We start from the raw sequence: 14,407 nt of genomic DNA on the forward strand, positions 1-14,407 counted from the left end.
AAACGATGGAACTCAAAACTTGTTATTCTAATACCTAATCATCATGATGTTCAAAAGTTCAAACCAAATACATCAGAGCAAATTTCAAAGCACCGACCTGTCGTACTATAATATGGGCCACTCTAAGCCGTTGTTTCCTAATCATTACTTTACAATGCAGTTTTCGACATATAGATAACTTTAAGCATTCCAATCCACACTATGAACATTGTAGACCATAGCTATCCTGAGAGATGCACTTGAAGAATTGATACTCATACTCGATACTTCACAAAAGGATGAAAATAAGTCCGCATGATGCACCAAACACAGCCTCAGATAACCAACCCACAAGAAGTGTTTATTTTGCTTACTGACAGTGCAGCTCAAAATAATAAAAGAGAGAAACGAGATCGAGGAAGGTTACATTCACAATCGAGCAACGTACGAATTTGCTTGCGTCACGTATCTAACCCACCTATACGGATTATAGGTGTTAGACTTCTTTGCAATCTGCAAGTACTTAACCTGCACGTAAAAAAGGAAGATGTTAGCATCTTATAATCGATTATCAAAGAAGATGATCATAGGGAGATGACTTGGTTGCGTTCAGATAACATGCCTGGAGCCTTGAAGCGTTGTACATTGGAATTGTGAACGTCATACTAACGGGTCCAGCTTCTTTCACGATGTTTCCTGCCATGCAAAATATATTTTAAATGCATATTTTTACTTCCTAAGAGAAGTATCTGGTTCGTCGATGCACAACAAATTTACCATGTGATTCTTGTGAAAATGTGAGCCTCGCACGCAAAGTATGTTCAGATCCACCAACAATCTGCCATGTAACAGCCCTATTAGTAACAATAAATTTAATGCAGAAGTCTAATGATAAGAAAACAAGAGACTGGCATTCTGTTATGCCCCCAATAGTTAAAAGAGAAAATTACGGATGGTGAAAGCCCAAAGGGGTAAAAGCAGGGCAGTAAGTTATGTTGGATTCTCCAGGTTACATGTATGGGGGAGTGATGCACGAGTGAGGCAAGGATAAGTTGTGGAGGTTTTGAGAAGGAAGAGAAACTGAACTTCCCAAATTGGACTAGTGAGCGTAATTGAGCTTGTAGCTCTCTCTGGCTAGTGGATAGTCAAACATTACAAACTTGATACCTAACACATTGAGTTGATCTATATTTTTAAGGAAACAAATAGTTTCTTTGAATTAATGAAATGGAAGAGGGAAATACCCTATATTTCGAAAGGGTTAGGTAAAGGCTCTACAATCGGCAGATATATAAGAGACATGCTATAAAAGTGAGGAATTCTAGGTAGTGATCTTAGTTGACTTATGTATAAACTGATAATTCATTTAATAAAGGCGAAAGAAAAGAGACAAATGATATGCTCAGAATAACTTGCCACTCAGGCTCTCTAAAATCATTGATAAACAACAGCTCATTAAAGAGGAAAAAAGTTGAGGGAAATGTCTTGCCTTCTTCAAACCCCATTCAAGTCTCTTGTTCGCTTCTTTAAAATCAGTTGTATTTCCAACTGCTCCAGGTTCCAACTCAAAACTGACCCTGAAATGTCATAAATATAAGAGAAAATTAGAATGATAAAAACCGCAGGAGACTATTCAACTGAACTCAAAGAAATGAGTTCAAACGACAACCAAAAATGAAAACCATTTACTAATGACATCTTTCTGTGCTGCAGTACACATACCTCGTTGTGAAAGTTGGCAGTGGCATCTGAATCATAATTGTGTTTGCTGTGATGCTGGAGGCAAATTCAGCACGAACTTTAAGAATTACTTCAGCCTGAAAGAGATCAATACTATTAAATAACAAAAATCATGAAGAACGTTAACATACAAGAGGGAAGTTATTTCAACCTTAAGGGATCCCGCTTCTTCAATTAAGGCATTAATACGAAATGGAGGCTTGAATTCCTGAGTCATTCGATAATTCATGACAGGAAATTCGCCTTCTGGTGGTACCTTTTAAAAATTGAATCGAGAATGAGTCTTATTCACAAATAAGCCAAAGCAAATAACGTCTTTTTTTTCTTTTTCTTACTAACCAAGACCAAAGTTCTGTCAATGTCAAAATTATCGAGATGCACAGATTCATGAAAATTACAATCATCGAGGATAACTGTCCCTCCACCAGATGAACTGCTATAATCTGTCACCACAGGTTGAATCGAGATGAGTCCAGAAAATGTTTAGGTCGAGAAAAAAAGTAATCACCCGATCAAAAGAAACACACTAAATGGGAGGACAAAAAAAATATACATATATATATATATATATTGTTAACAGGGAAAGGCTGTTCCATCCCTGTCAGGGGAGATGACAACCATCTCTCTTTTAATTGAACACATAGATAAAAGCTTTTATCAACTTACCTTTCTATTTCTAAAGAACAAAAACATAAATTCTGGTGCCAAAAGATATCAATAACTAAAAACAGCTCAAATTCAAATATGGAGGTAGCAATTTATACAACACATTAATCATCCATAATATATCTTTGTAGTAGATAGAGGACGACTACTGGAGAGCAAAAAAGATTAAAAACACACGCACCATATACATATATAAGAGAGCAAATAGTAAAGAAAACCCATAGAACATGATAGAAGTTGCCTTTAATTAGAAAATATAATGAAAAATAAAATTCAAACTCTTAGCCAAAGTGAGCTTAGCTCAACGATATTTGGCATGGTCTTCCTTCCTAAATGTTGAAGGTTCAATCTCCCACCCCCACAGTTATCGTACTCAAAAAAAATTCAAACCCTTAGATTTTCCTTACTCCACATGACTTCTCTACTTCCCCAAACAACAATTGCAATCTAGTTACAACTTACAAATACCCCCTAGGCCGCTACCATCACCATACTCACCTAGACACACAAGGCATCTATTGAAGGTTACTCGAACTTGAAGCTCCTACTCCCTTAAATTGCTTCTCTAATTTACATCAATGCCCTAACAGAATACAGAACCTTACCATAGATTGACCTTCCACCTCTCCCAATGCTCAAGTCCTCATTAAGAGCAAGGCGAATTTCTGGGTTACCCGTTAAATAGCTCTTCATTTGAATGGTACCATCAATCTCCGAAGTAAGTATATAACCCTGTAGTCAACATATGGTAATTCATTATGAAAATCCAGAGGCAAAAATATATGCATTTAGCATGAACTATTACAACACATTGTCAGATAATTTCACCTATCCTATTGAGGAGAGATGCTTTCTCCTAGTAGAATTATAAGTTAAAGCGTGGTAGCATTTAACAAGACACAAAAAAAAAAACATTAAAAAAAAGGTGTGCCCATCAAATTCAAAGGAAAATATATCAATTCTAAGAAGTGAAGTTCTCTCTCTCATTTTCTCCGAATATGTAGCACTTGTGTCATCATTGAAATCAATGAATTTTAAAACTCTCCCAAAGCTTTTCTATTGACTCCCACTTTTTAAGTTTTACCAAGTAATAATTTGCCACAATAACTGGCCCAGTGACACCAGCACTGGCTCCATCAAGGCAAACTAACCAACTACTAACTTACTCCTCCATGCAAACCATATTACTTAAACCCAATAACTGGCCCAGTCACAGCTAAACAGGGAAATTCAATAAGGGGCCACGAAGGATGTACTCAGATAGAATTATGCAGGGTCCATATTTTATTCACGCAAAAATTTTGAGAACATAATGAATGGTTGAGAAAAATAAGGGATTGTCCATCAATTGCACGAACACATGAAAAATATCCTTTCTCGTGCAGCAGTCAAAATTAGGCAGGCATCAAATGATGCAGTATAAAAAGTAAATTTAAAATGGATGAGTCAACACTCCACATTATATATAAATTGGAAACATCCATATGAATAATTTGATAAGTTTAACAGAGTTGAAGATAACAAAGAGGAATAACCGAAGCTGTAAGGACTGGATTGATAGGTTTGGGAATCCGAGGCAGACGAGAGGGCCAAGAGTTACCTCGGATCACTGGCCCATCATTCTGACTTCAGGATCTCTGAACTGGGATCCAAGCCCATTTCGTTTTGAGAACATGTGGCTTGATCACCATCTTTTAAGGCTAATATCTCGTCTTGGTGGAGTACGACAGTTCAAGGAAAATGGGAAGGCTATCATCTGATGGGAAAGCTGAGGGTGTTAAAAGGAAACCTTAGAGTGTGGACTAGAGAAGTTTTTGGAGATATCCAAATTAGGAAGAAAGAGATTTTAGCTAGAATTGATGAGATCGACGCTCTTGAGCTGGAAGGCCCTCTCGTTAGTATGCTGAAAGGAGAGAGGGATGATTTGAAAGGTAAGCCCAAAAGAAGATTTTCCCCTTCCTCACATTGATGTTCTGGTGGACAACACTGGTGGACATGGGATGCTGTCCTTTATGGATGCTTGCTTTCTCTTGATACAACCAGATCAAGATGGCCGAGGAAGACGGAGAGAAAATGGCATTTATCACAATATCAGATAGAAGCGTCCCTTGTTTCTATGAGAGGAGGACGGGTTAAAGGCGATGCAAGAACGTATTCTCTAATCTAAGCTTTTGCTGAGTTGATCAGAAAGGAGAATGTTAGAAAGGAGAATGAGTTGGAGTCAGAAGGCCAAAGTTAAATGGGCCAAGGAAGGGAATTGTAACACTAGCTTCTTCCTTAGAGTAGCTAGTGGTAGAAGGAACAAGAATCATATCGGCTCTCTAATTCTGGAAAATGGGGTGTACACTAGTAATGACAAGGAGATTGAGGAGGAGATTTTTTTGGCCTTCTCTAAGCTCTATAGTCCAATTATTCAGGAGAAACCATTTGTGGAAGGCATTGACTGGAGCCCTATTTCTCCTAGGGAGGATGAGGAGCTTGCGGCTCCCTTCACATGGGAGGAAATCAGAAAGGCGGTTTTTAGTTGTGATAGGAATAAATCCCCAGGCTCAGATGGCTTTACCATGGCTTTCTTCTAGGACAATTGGAATTTTGTTAAGGGTGATTTAGAGGGGGTCTTTAAAGAATTCTTCGAAAGAGGTATTTTAAATCGGTCTGTGGAGGAGACTTACGTGTGTCTAATTCCTAAGAAAGAGAATTCTAATAAGGTGAAGGAGTTTTTTTGAAAAGGAAACAAGTCTCTTCATTAATATAATTGAACGAGACTAATGCTCAAAGTACAAAAGAGTTATACAAAAAGCAAAAAGCATAAGACCTATGGATCAGGAGAATAAGGTGAAAGAGTTTAGACCTATTAGTCTTATAACCCGTGTTTATAAGATCTTGGCTAAGGCTTTCGCTAATCGGTTAAGGAAAGTCTACCATCTCTGAGGCGCAAGGACCTTTCCTGGCTGGAAGGCAGATCTTGGATCAGACTTTTATAGCCAACGAGGCCATCGAGGACCCTCGCATGAAGGAGGGAGTGGTGCTTAAACTTTGACTTTGAAAAAGCCTATGATTATGTTGACTAGGATTTCTTGGACAAGGTGATGATGAAGAAAGGTTTTCGGTTTAGATGGAGGATGTCGATGTAGGATTGCATTAGGAATGTGCAGTACTCTATCCTAATCAATGGAACCCCAAAAAAGGTTAATTCAAGTTTCTAGAGGTTCAAGGCAAGGGGACACCTTGTCCCCTTTCATGTTCTTACTTGTCGTGGATGTCCTAAGCCGGCTTATTTTTAAGGGAGTGGAAGGAAACATCATTGAGCCTTTTAGGGTTGGTTCGAATGAGGTGGCATTATCACACCTCCAGTTTGCTAATGATATAATTTTGTTTTGCTCGGGGAAAGAGGAGTCATTCTTGATCCTTAAATCACATGGTTGAGTTTTTTTTAAGCCATGTCTGGTCTTAAAATTAAGAGGAGCAAGTGTCAAATTGTAGGGATTAACAGTGATCAAGAGAAGATCGAGAGATGGGTGGAGATGTTTGGATGTGAGGTTGGTTCTTTCCCTTCTTCTTACCTTGGGCTCCCTTTGAGAGGTAATCTGAGGGCTACGACGTTTTGGGACCCCATTTCTGAGAAGATTCGCAAGAGGCTTGTTATGTGGAAGAAAAAGTTTTTTCTCCCAAGCAGGTAGGTTAACTTTGATCAAATCGGTGCTAAGTGGCATTCCTGTGTATTACGTTTTCCTTTTTCAGGTTCCTAGCTCGGTCTGTAAGAGTTTGTGAAAATTCTGGTAATCCCCCGATCATTAAAAGATATATGAGGAAGAGAAAGAGAGAGGGTGAATTAAATGTAAACAATTAAAATAAAGGAATTAAGTTTGTTACTGGGGTGGGGAGTGTAACGGTTTGTGTGGGCCCAAGAGGAAATATTCGATTAGTTAGACAAATTGGCTATTTAAGGCAGTGAGGAAGAAAGGTTGGGCATCTTTTTGCATTGTATTGAGTATAGCTTGAAGAGCTTGCGAGGGAAGGGATTCTCGACTCCCATGGCAATTTTGCCTAAATAATGAATACATAAACTTCTGTGGTATCAAAGCCAACGTTCCTCGAGGGATGGTGAAGAACTAGGAAACACATATACTTCTAATTGTGTAGAGAATCAATATCAGATACAAATACAATACGGATACGTCCAGATACGTGGTAGATACGTGTCTGATACGTGATTTGAAGTATCTGATTTTTTTATTTTTAATTTTAATTTTCAGATACACGTATCTGCTTCCAAATACGTGAAGGGGATATGTGGGTCAATTTTTTTTCTTTCAAATTTAAGCCCAACCACTTAAAAAGCCCAACCCACAACCCATTTTATTTTAGTGCATGTTTAGGAGTGATTTTAAAATCATCAAAAATCACTTTTTTCATTTTAAAATCACTCAAAGACACACTTTTAATTACTCAAAATTAATTTAGTTTTCAAATTTACACTTTTAAATGCAATTTTCATATCATCGAAATTAGTCTTGAAGGATTAAACATATTTCACAGTGATTTTGAAAATGACAAAAGTGAATTCAACTATTTTAAAATCACTTCCAAACATAAAAATCAACTTAAATTGAGCAATTCAAACAAAATAAATTAAAAATGATAAAAACATAAAAAAATTTTAAAAAAAAAAATTCAAAACGTGATTAAATCTTCATTCTTCCCTTCTCTCTCACTATTTAAATCATGATTCACACCCCATTCATCCTCAACTTCATTCTTCAATCTTCATCTTCTACTTCTTTCCTACCATCTACTTTAGTCGCTCAACAATTACTCAACGTTACTGAATTTTTTTTCAAGTTTTCACTCTTTTTTAATCTATTTTAATCTAACTTAAAATAAATATTATAGCAATTAATTAGACAATATATATATAATGTATCTTCAACGTATCCGTATCTTAGTTTTATAGAAATTAACATATCACCACATCAAATTGTATCCGTATCTGTCTTTGTGCTTCTTAGGTGAAGAAGATGGAGGCCCGAATGACAGCGATCGAAGAACATTTCACCTAGCTGCAAGTGGGAATGGAGGCACGAATGGATCAGCGTTTTTCCGAAATGGATCAACGATTTGGGGAAGGGAAAAGAGCAACAGAAAAAGTGATGGATAAAAAATTTGAGGCTATGAACAAATCGATTGAGCAGAAAATGTCATCTACGCTGGAGGGTCAAGGTCTGAGTTGTCGGAGCGAACGTTGACGGACCAAGAAAAATAACCCATGAATGAAAGCGAAGGACAGAAAGGGAGTACAATGGAAAAAGAAAAGCGAGAGGTACCTCTTTTCGATATGCGGCTGCAGAAGCTTGAGATGCCGATTTTCAAAGGAGACGTGGGAGAGGATCCGCTGGGATGGTTCCACCGAGTTGAGCGGTGTTTCATGGTTAACCGCTTGAAGGAGAAAGATAGGCTCGAAGCTGCGGTCCTATGTTTGGAAGGGGAAGCCCTGGAGTGGCATCAGTGGGAGGAAGAAAAGACGCCGATGGACTCCTGGGCAAGGTTCAAAGAACAACTCCTATTGTGTTTCTTGTCGGCGAAGGAGGAAGACCGACAAGCTCAGTTTCTCAACCTAAAGTAGGTGCGAGCTTATCGGAGACGATTCGAGCAACTATCTAGGCCTCTAAAAGATCTGTCTGATGACACAATGGAGAGTAAGTTTGTGAGTGGGCTCAAGGAAGAAATACAAATTGAAATGAGGATGTTTAAATTGGTGGGTATCAAGAAGAAGATGAGGATGGCCTAGCTTATTGAGGATAGTGAAGAAGCCCGAAGAATTAAATGGGGAGGAGGCGACTGCCCAAGCCCAAACCAACCCACCAAAACAAGCGGGCAACACCGGCCCAGACTACCAAGCCCACTGGATCAACGTCAACTCCGGTTCAAAATAACCTAACTCCAACAGCAGCTCGAACTATTTCTCTTAGCCCTAATCGAAGCTCGTTTGCTTCGTCAAATATGGTACCCTTGCACAATATCAACAGAAAAACATTCACATTAGGTTATTTCAAACGTCTATCTGATAGCAAAATGCAATCACGAAGAGACAAGGGATTGTGTTACCGTTGCGACGAAAGATACACGCCTGGCTATCGCTGCAAAAAGGAGTTGAATCTCTTAATTTATAATGATGAGGAGGGGAGGGGGGATCATTGCTGAAGGGAACGAAGGACTCATAACCGAGGAAGTTCTCGAACCCACTCTGGAAACGTTAGATATGGTCTCAACAGAAGCTGAATCGGCCAAATTGTCTCTTTACTCCCTGGCAGGATTGGACACCCCAAAAACCGATGGCCAAACAGAAGTGGTGAATAGAGGGCTAAAGGCATACTTGCAATGTTTCACTATGGAGTCACCTACGAAGTGGGCAAAATGGCTAGCTTGGGTCATATAACTATAACACATCGTTTCACACATCACTAAAGAAGACCCCGTTCGAGGTTGTCTATGATAGACCCGTGCCACCTTTAATATCGTATGAAGCTGGGGTTGCTATCGTAGGCACGGTCGATAACCTTCTCAAAGATCGTGATGAGATGCTGAAACAATTGTGCGCCACGTTGGCTCGAACACAACAACGGTTGAAGTCACTAGCTGATACCAAACAAAGAGATGTGGAGTTTGCCATTATGGACTAGGTGTACATTAAACTCCAACCCTACCGACAAAGCACCCTATTCATCCACAAACATCCTAAGTTGGCGCCTCGATTCATCGAGCCTTATCAGATTATTGATCGCATCGGACCAGTGGCCTACAAACTTGATTTACCAGCCAACATCAGTATCCATCCAGTCTTCCACATCTCCCAACTTGGAAAGGTAGTAGGTTCAGTTCTGCCCAAAGTTGCAGCCCCCCTTTGCTGAACAACGACGGCCTCTTACATCCTCAACCGGATTCAATCCTCGGTGTATGCAAAGTTAGAGCTACAGTGCTCTATCCTAATGACTTTGAAGTTCTAATCCGGTGGAAGGATATGCCACCAGAAGACGCTACATGGGAAAATGGCCTCCAAATTATGGGACAATTCCCAGATTTTCACCTTGAAGACAAGGTGGTTTTTTGGGGGGGGCAAGTAATGATAGACCCCTGATCATTAAAAGATATATGAGGAAGAGAAAGGGAGAGGGTGAATTAAATGTAAAAAATTAAAATAAAGGAATTGAGTTTGTTACGGGGGTGGGGCGTGCAACGGTTTTTGTGGACCCAAGAGGAAATATTCAGTTAGTTAGACAAATTGGCTATTTAGGGCAATGAGGAAGAAAGATTGGGCATCTTCTTGCATTGTATTGAGTATAGCTTGAAGAGGTTGTGAAGGAAGGGAGTCTCGGCTCCCTTGGAAATTTTTCCTAAATAGTGAATACATATGTCGAGTTCTATCAAATTCATGGGGAACTTTCTTTGGGAAGGTGTGGATGAAGGGAAGGGTGGTCAGTTGGGAGGCGGTTGGGCGGCCTGTACATCAGAGGGGGTTGGAGATTGGTAACTTAAGAACTCACAACAGAGCTTTGTTGGCTAAGTGGCTTTGGCGCTACGCCCTTGAGCCTGAGGCTCTGTGGCATTAGATCATAGTGAATAGGCATGGCAACCATCCCTTTGAATGGGGGTGAAAGGGGTTAAAGGCACACATCAGAACCCGTAGAAAGATATTTTGTTTGAGCTTCCTACTTTTTGGCATTTTGTTCAGTGTGTTGTGGGGGATGGTTGGGACATGTATTTTGGGAGGACCAATGGATGGGGGATAGTACTCTCTCTTCTGTCTTTCCGAATCTTTATCACTTATCTTCCTTTAAAAATCACCCAATCTCGGATTTTTTTAGTTGGTCTGAGAATTCCGTGTCTTTTTCCTTTGGATTCCGTTGCCATTTGTCCAATAGGAAAACAATGGAGGTTGCCTCTTTTCTTTCTTTATTGGAGGGATGCATCTTTAGGGAGGAGAGAAGGGATGTTTGCATTTGGAGTCCGAATCCTAGCGAAGGGTTTTCTTGTAAATCCTTCTTCAGATTGTTATTGGATCCTCTCCCCATGGGAAGTCTGTGTTTGATGTTATTTGGAGAATTAAGATTCCTAAGAAATTCAGGTTTTTTATTTGGCAAGTCTTGCTTGGTCGTGTGAATACTCTTGAGCTTGTGAGGAGAAAAACCTATTTGTCAGAAGGCGAAAGAAGACCTGGATCATCTCCTGTGGAACTACAGTATGCGAAGACTATATGGAGTTTCATCTTGCAGGAGTTTGATGTTAGCATAGTTGGGCAAAGAGATGTTCGTGCAACAAGTTCCTCCTCCATCCGCCTTCAATGAGAAAGGTCGTTTCTTGTGACTCACTGGGGTGTGTGTTGTTGTTTGGGATATTTGGTGGGGAGGAATAATAGAGTGTTTAGAGGTAAGGAAAGGGACCCTTGTGAGGTTTGGTCCTTGGTGAGATTTCATGTTTCGCTTTGGACTTCTGTTTCGAAGCTTTTTTTTGTAACTAGTCTATAGGTAACATTTTACTTAGCTAGAACACTTCCTTTAGATGGGTATTTTGGTGGGCTTGTTTTTTTTATATGCCCTTGTATTCTTCCATTTCTTCACAATGAAGACCGTTGTTTCAATTTAACCAAAAAAAAGAAGAAAAAAAAAACTGAAGCTGTAAAAGAATAACAAGAAATACTCACACTTGAGCTGAATGTGACACTAATCTTCTCAATTATGTCAACAAAAATTTCCTCTCTTTTTCTACCTCCAGGCTCATTTGCAACCACAGACTTAGTGACAGCTGTACCTGGCATCCGTTTGCTTCCTTGCTTCAAAGAGACAAGTAGAGAAAGTCTACTAAAGAAATATTAAGGCATAAAACTGAGAAAGATTGTTACATAGTATAGGAAATACCACAAAAATGGAAGCAGGACCAAGGGTAGGCAAGCGTGCAGCATCAACCACAATTGGCTCATTAAATACATATGACTTCAGCACCTCCGTTGAAGTTGTTTGAACATAACCAAAATCCTAATACCAATTGAAAACCATATAACAAAATGCACATAATTAAGATTTAGTATGTTACTATCACACAACATATCTTCTAAACAGCAACACTACAGCCATGAGGCATTTAAAAGAAAAACTTAACCACCAGATAGGATAAAACAAATAATTTGCAACACAATAAGATGGAGCAAATCTAGTTGTTAATTTGTTAAATCCTGAAAAAGAATAGGGAAAGGATAACAAACTTACAATAACTTCATCTAGCAACTCATACACAAGAACAAAATTTTTCCTGAGGGAATCTTCATTGAGAACCCCAAGGTAATCTTTGATGACACGTGCAATTCTTTGAAGAAGTTCAAGAACAAGAGAAGGCGATGCATTAATCCTTGTTGTAGCAACAAATAACAGTCCTACGACCTTCACGTGAAAGTAGTTTACACCATCCAAATTCTGGCACCAAAGAAAGATGACACCAAAAAGAAATGTAAAAAATAAAATATATGAGAGAGAAATTGTATGATCAAAAAATTTCATTTAGAAGACAAGTCAATAAACAACACCAAGAAGCATACAAGCCAATAGCTTTAATGCAAAATATTGTGTTTAATGTAACAAAAATTTCGGCATACATTGAACTCAATGTCCTAGAGCGACGCACAAAGTTCACAACTCCATGGACTGCATAAACTGGTGAAATACAGGAAATACATGCACGAAGATATCGTTGATCTACTGCCTATTAAGAAAAACATAAAAAGTAATGAATTGCAACAATCATTTCCACGTACATTACATTCAATGTCCAATCCGAAAGACATGGTCAATAGCTTACAACAAAAGCTGGTGGAATGCAGGGAACAGACGCACGAATATATCATATATATCATAAGAGCTACAATACAGAAGGTAGGAAACACTGCTTCCCATTGAGAAAATCAGAAACAGAACTCTAACAACTACTTTTAATTTGAATCTGCATTTCCAAATTCTAACACTACAGCGAGTATGCAGCAAACAAGATGCCAGTTGACTACCACGCAGTCAACACAAGAAAATACCTACAAAGACAGGGGGCGCATCTCCTTCTCCGTCTTCCTTCCAGAATTTCACTTTTCGGAAAAAGATCTCAGCACTTCCTTTCGGTACTTCGCCACGATCTGCATACATTAACAACAACCACGACATAATGAAGAAAATTTACTCACCGTATCAGATTGTAGACAAATAGCATATTCGAAACCAACAAATTACAAGGTTTTAAGCTTTCTTAACACGTCACGACGTTCTGATTCAGAATAGATAACGCGAAAGAAAACAGTACGATACGAGAACCGATGCAATTCAAAGAAGGGGAGGAGAAAAATCTAAAACACACCAGATCTGGAAAAAAAACTTACAATCTCGGAAAACGATGTTGTCGCCTCTCTGCGAGAGCACGAAGAACTGTGAAATCATGGCCAATTATCAGCAACCGTGTTGAGGTTATCAAAAATCGGCACTTCTCCAATTCGCAGAGACAACGGGGCGCGAAGGAACTCAACCGGATGGTAGACTCTCCGAGCACTTCCCTCGGAAAGAAGGTAGACTCGGACTGTTTGCTGTTTGCCACGTCCGCAGACGTCACGTTAAAATCACGTGACCAACAAAACAAAATTGGGCCGACGATTTTAAGCCTTATCTTCCTAGCCCAATTAATCACTGTGGGCCTCAAAACTGAACCACTGGGAAAATTACAAGCCCACAAACTAAACCATTGGAAAATTTGCTAGATTGATACTTTTAATTTTAAGGTTTTCTACGCATGTAACCTAATTAAATAGGCAAAATTACAAAAATATCTCAAATTCACCATTTTCTTCATGAATGGCCTAGTGGATTATAATATTTCATAAAAATCAAGCTCGATAACACCCTTATTCATTTCTGGCCATTTAGAAAAATGGAAAATACACAACTATGGAAATCATGTGCATTAATTGGTTTTTTCCAAAATTGTTTATTTTTCTCACTCCTTAATTACCCTGTGTTTTTCTCTCCGTCACCCACCATTACAACGCCTTCCCCATCTTTTCTCTATATATTCTTTTTTCAATTTCAAATATATATGAATTTATTTTAAAGAATAGTTTATGCACTAATTTATCATGTTAGCATTATTGTTATATAATATAAAATATATATCTGCAAAATAATTAAATATACATGTGTATATATGACAACTTAGGAGAATATATATCTCAATAGAAATGAGACTAAAATTAAATATGAAGTATATATTAATATTTGTTCTAAATGCATTTGGAATAATCGCGTACATATTTTAAATATAACTCGTATGTATACATCAAAAAATAAAAAAAAAAATAAAAAAAACACAAATGAAAACGAAGATTTATAACCATAATTGTGCATCGAATGTAGTCCATAAAAACTGAGGATTCTAAATTTGAAGTCAAATTTTGAAATATGTAAAATAAAAATATATATTTACGAAATAATTAAATATGCATCTCAATTGTAAATATATATATGTATATATATGACAAAGTATGTGAAATAAATATCTTAATAGAAACGAGACTAAAATTAAAATAAGCACTATATAGCATATAAAAACCTTAAATTTGTACTAATTCAAAATATATTGGGAGTAAGCATCATATATATTTGAAACAAACCTCTTATACATACATAATAAATAAAATATAGATGAAAATGAATATTTGTAACAATAATTTATACAACCATCGAAAATAGGGATTATGAATTTTAGGTCAAAATTTGAAATATTTTAAAATAGGAAAATTCGTGATAAATTTATAACTGATTGGAAAAAATATCATTCAAAAATAAAAACTTCTAAAATCAACGGAATGATGTTAATTATGACAAATCTTACGTTAATATAATATATATAAACCGAACTTAATAAAATATTAAATTCTTTTAAAATTTTCTAAATATTTTAATTATAAAATAATAGAAAATTTTAATATGAAAGAGAATGT

General features: G+C 37.7%; 1 protein-coding gene, 1 long non-coding RNA gene and 1 pseudogene across 2 annotated transcripts; all 3 read right to left on the reverse strand.

The window, feature by feature from the left end:
- Positions 1 to 13,008, reverse strand: LOC150030204 (AP-4 complex subunit mu). Its single transcript, XM_090309945.1, has 13 exons — positions 12,797 to 13,008; positions 12,462 to 12,556; positions 11,646 to 11,849; positions 11,298 to 11,414; positions 11,084 to 11,212; positions 2,991 to 3,117; positions 2,059 to 2,162; positions 1,871 to 1,975; positions 1,702 to 1,796; positions 1,469 to 1,556; positions 757 to 817; positions 602 to 675; positions 1 to 507 (listed from the first exon to the last, which is right to left on the reverse strand). The coding sequence occupies exons 1-13, from the start codon at positions 12,852 to 12,854 to the stop codon at positions 409 to 411; spliced, it is 1,356 nt and encodes a 451-aa protein (XP_090166071.1). The 5' UTR covers positions 12,855 to 13,008; the 3' UTR covers positions 1 to 408.
- LOC150030205 (U6atac minor spliceosomal RNA) lies at positions 2,261 to 2,359 on the reverse strand (annotated as a pseudogene).
- Positions 7,216 to 10,714, reverse strand: LOC150030206 (uncharacterized). The gene is made up of 2 exons (XR_016527125.1): positions 7,710 to 10,714; positions 7,216 to 7,445 (listed from the first exon to the last, which is right to left on the reverse strand). It is a non-coding gene; the product is annotated as an uncharacterized LOC150030206 (long non-coding RNA).
- Positions 13,009 to 14,407: the final 1,399 nt, after the last annotated feature.

This window comes from Benincasa hispida, unplaced genomic scaffold, assembly GCF_027475165.1.
Source record: "Benincasa hispida cultivar pf3 unplaced genomic scaffold, pf3_genome.v1.1 HicScf450, whole genome shotgun sequence".
Classification (NCBI taxonomy): Eukaryota; Viridiplantae; Streptophyta; class Magnoliopsida; order Cucurbitales; family Cucurbitaceae; genus Benincasa; species Benincasa hispida.

Excerpts from the sequence above, each read along its gene's own strand:
- LOC150030204 (XM_090309945.1), bottom strand. The coding sequence starts at position 12,854 with ATGATTTCACAGTTCTTCGTGCTCTCGCAGAGAGGCGACAACATCGTT. Across the intron at positions 1,976-2,058 it reads TTGACAGAACTTTGGTCTTG|GTACCACCAGAAGGCGAATT; the intron begins GTTAGTAAGAAA and ends AATTTTTAAAAG. Across the intron at positions 508-601 it reads ACAACGCTTCAAGGCTCCAG|GTTAAGTACTTGCAGATTGC; the intron begins GCATGTTATCTG and ends TTTTACGTGCAG.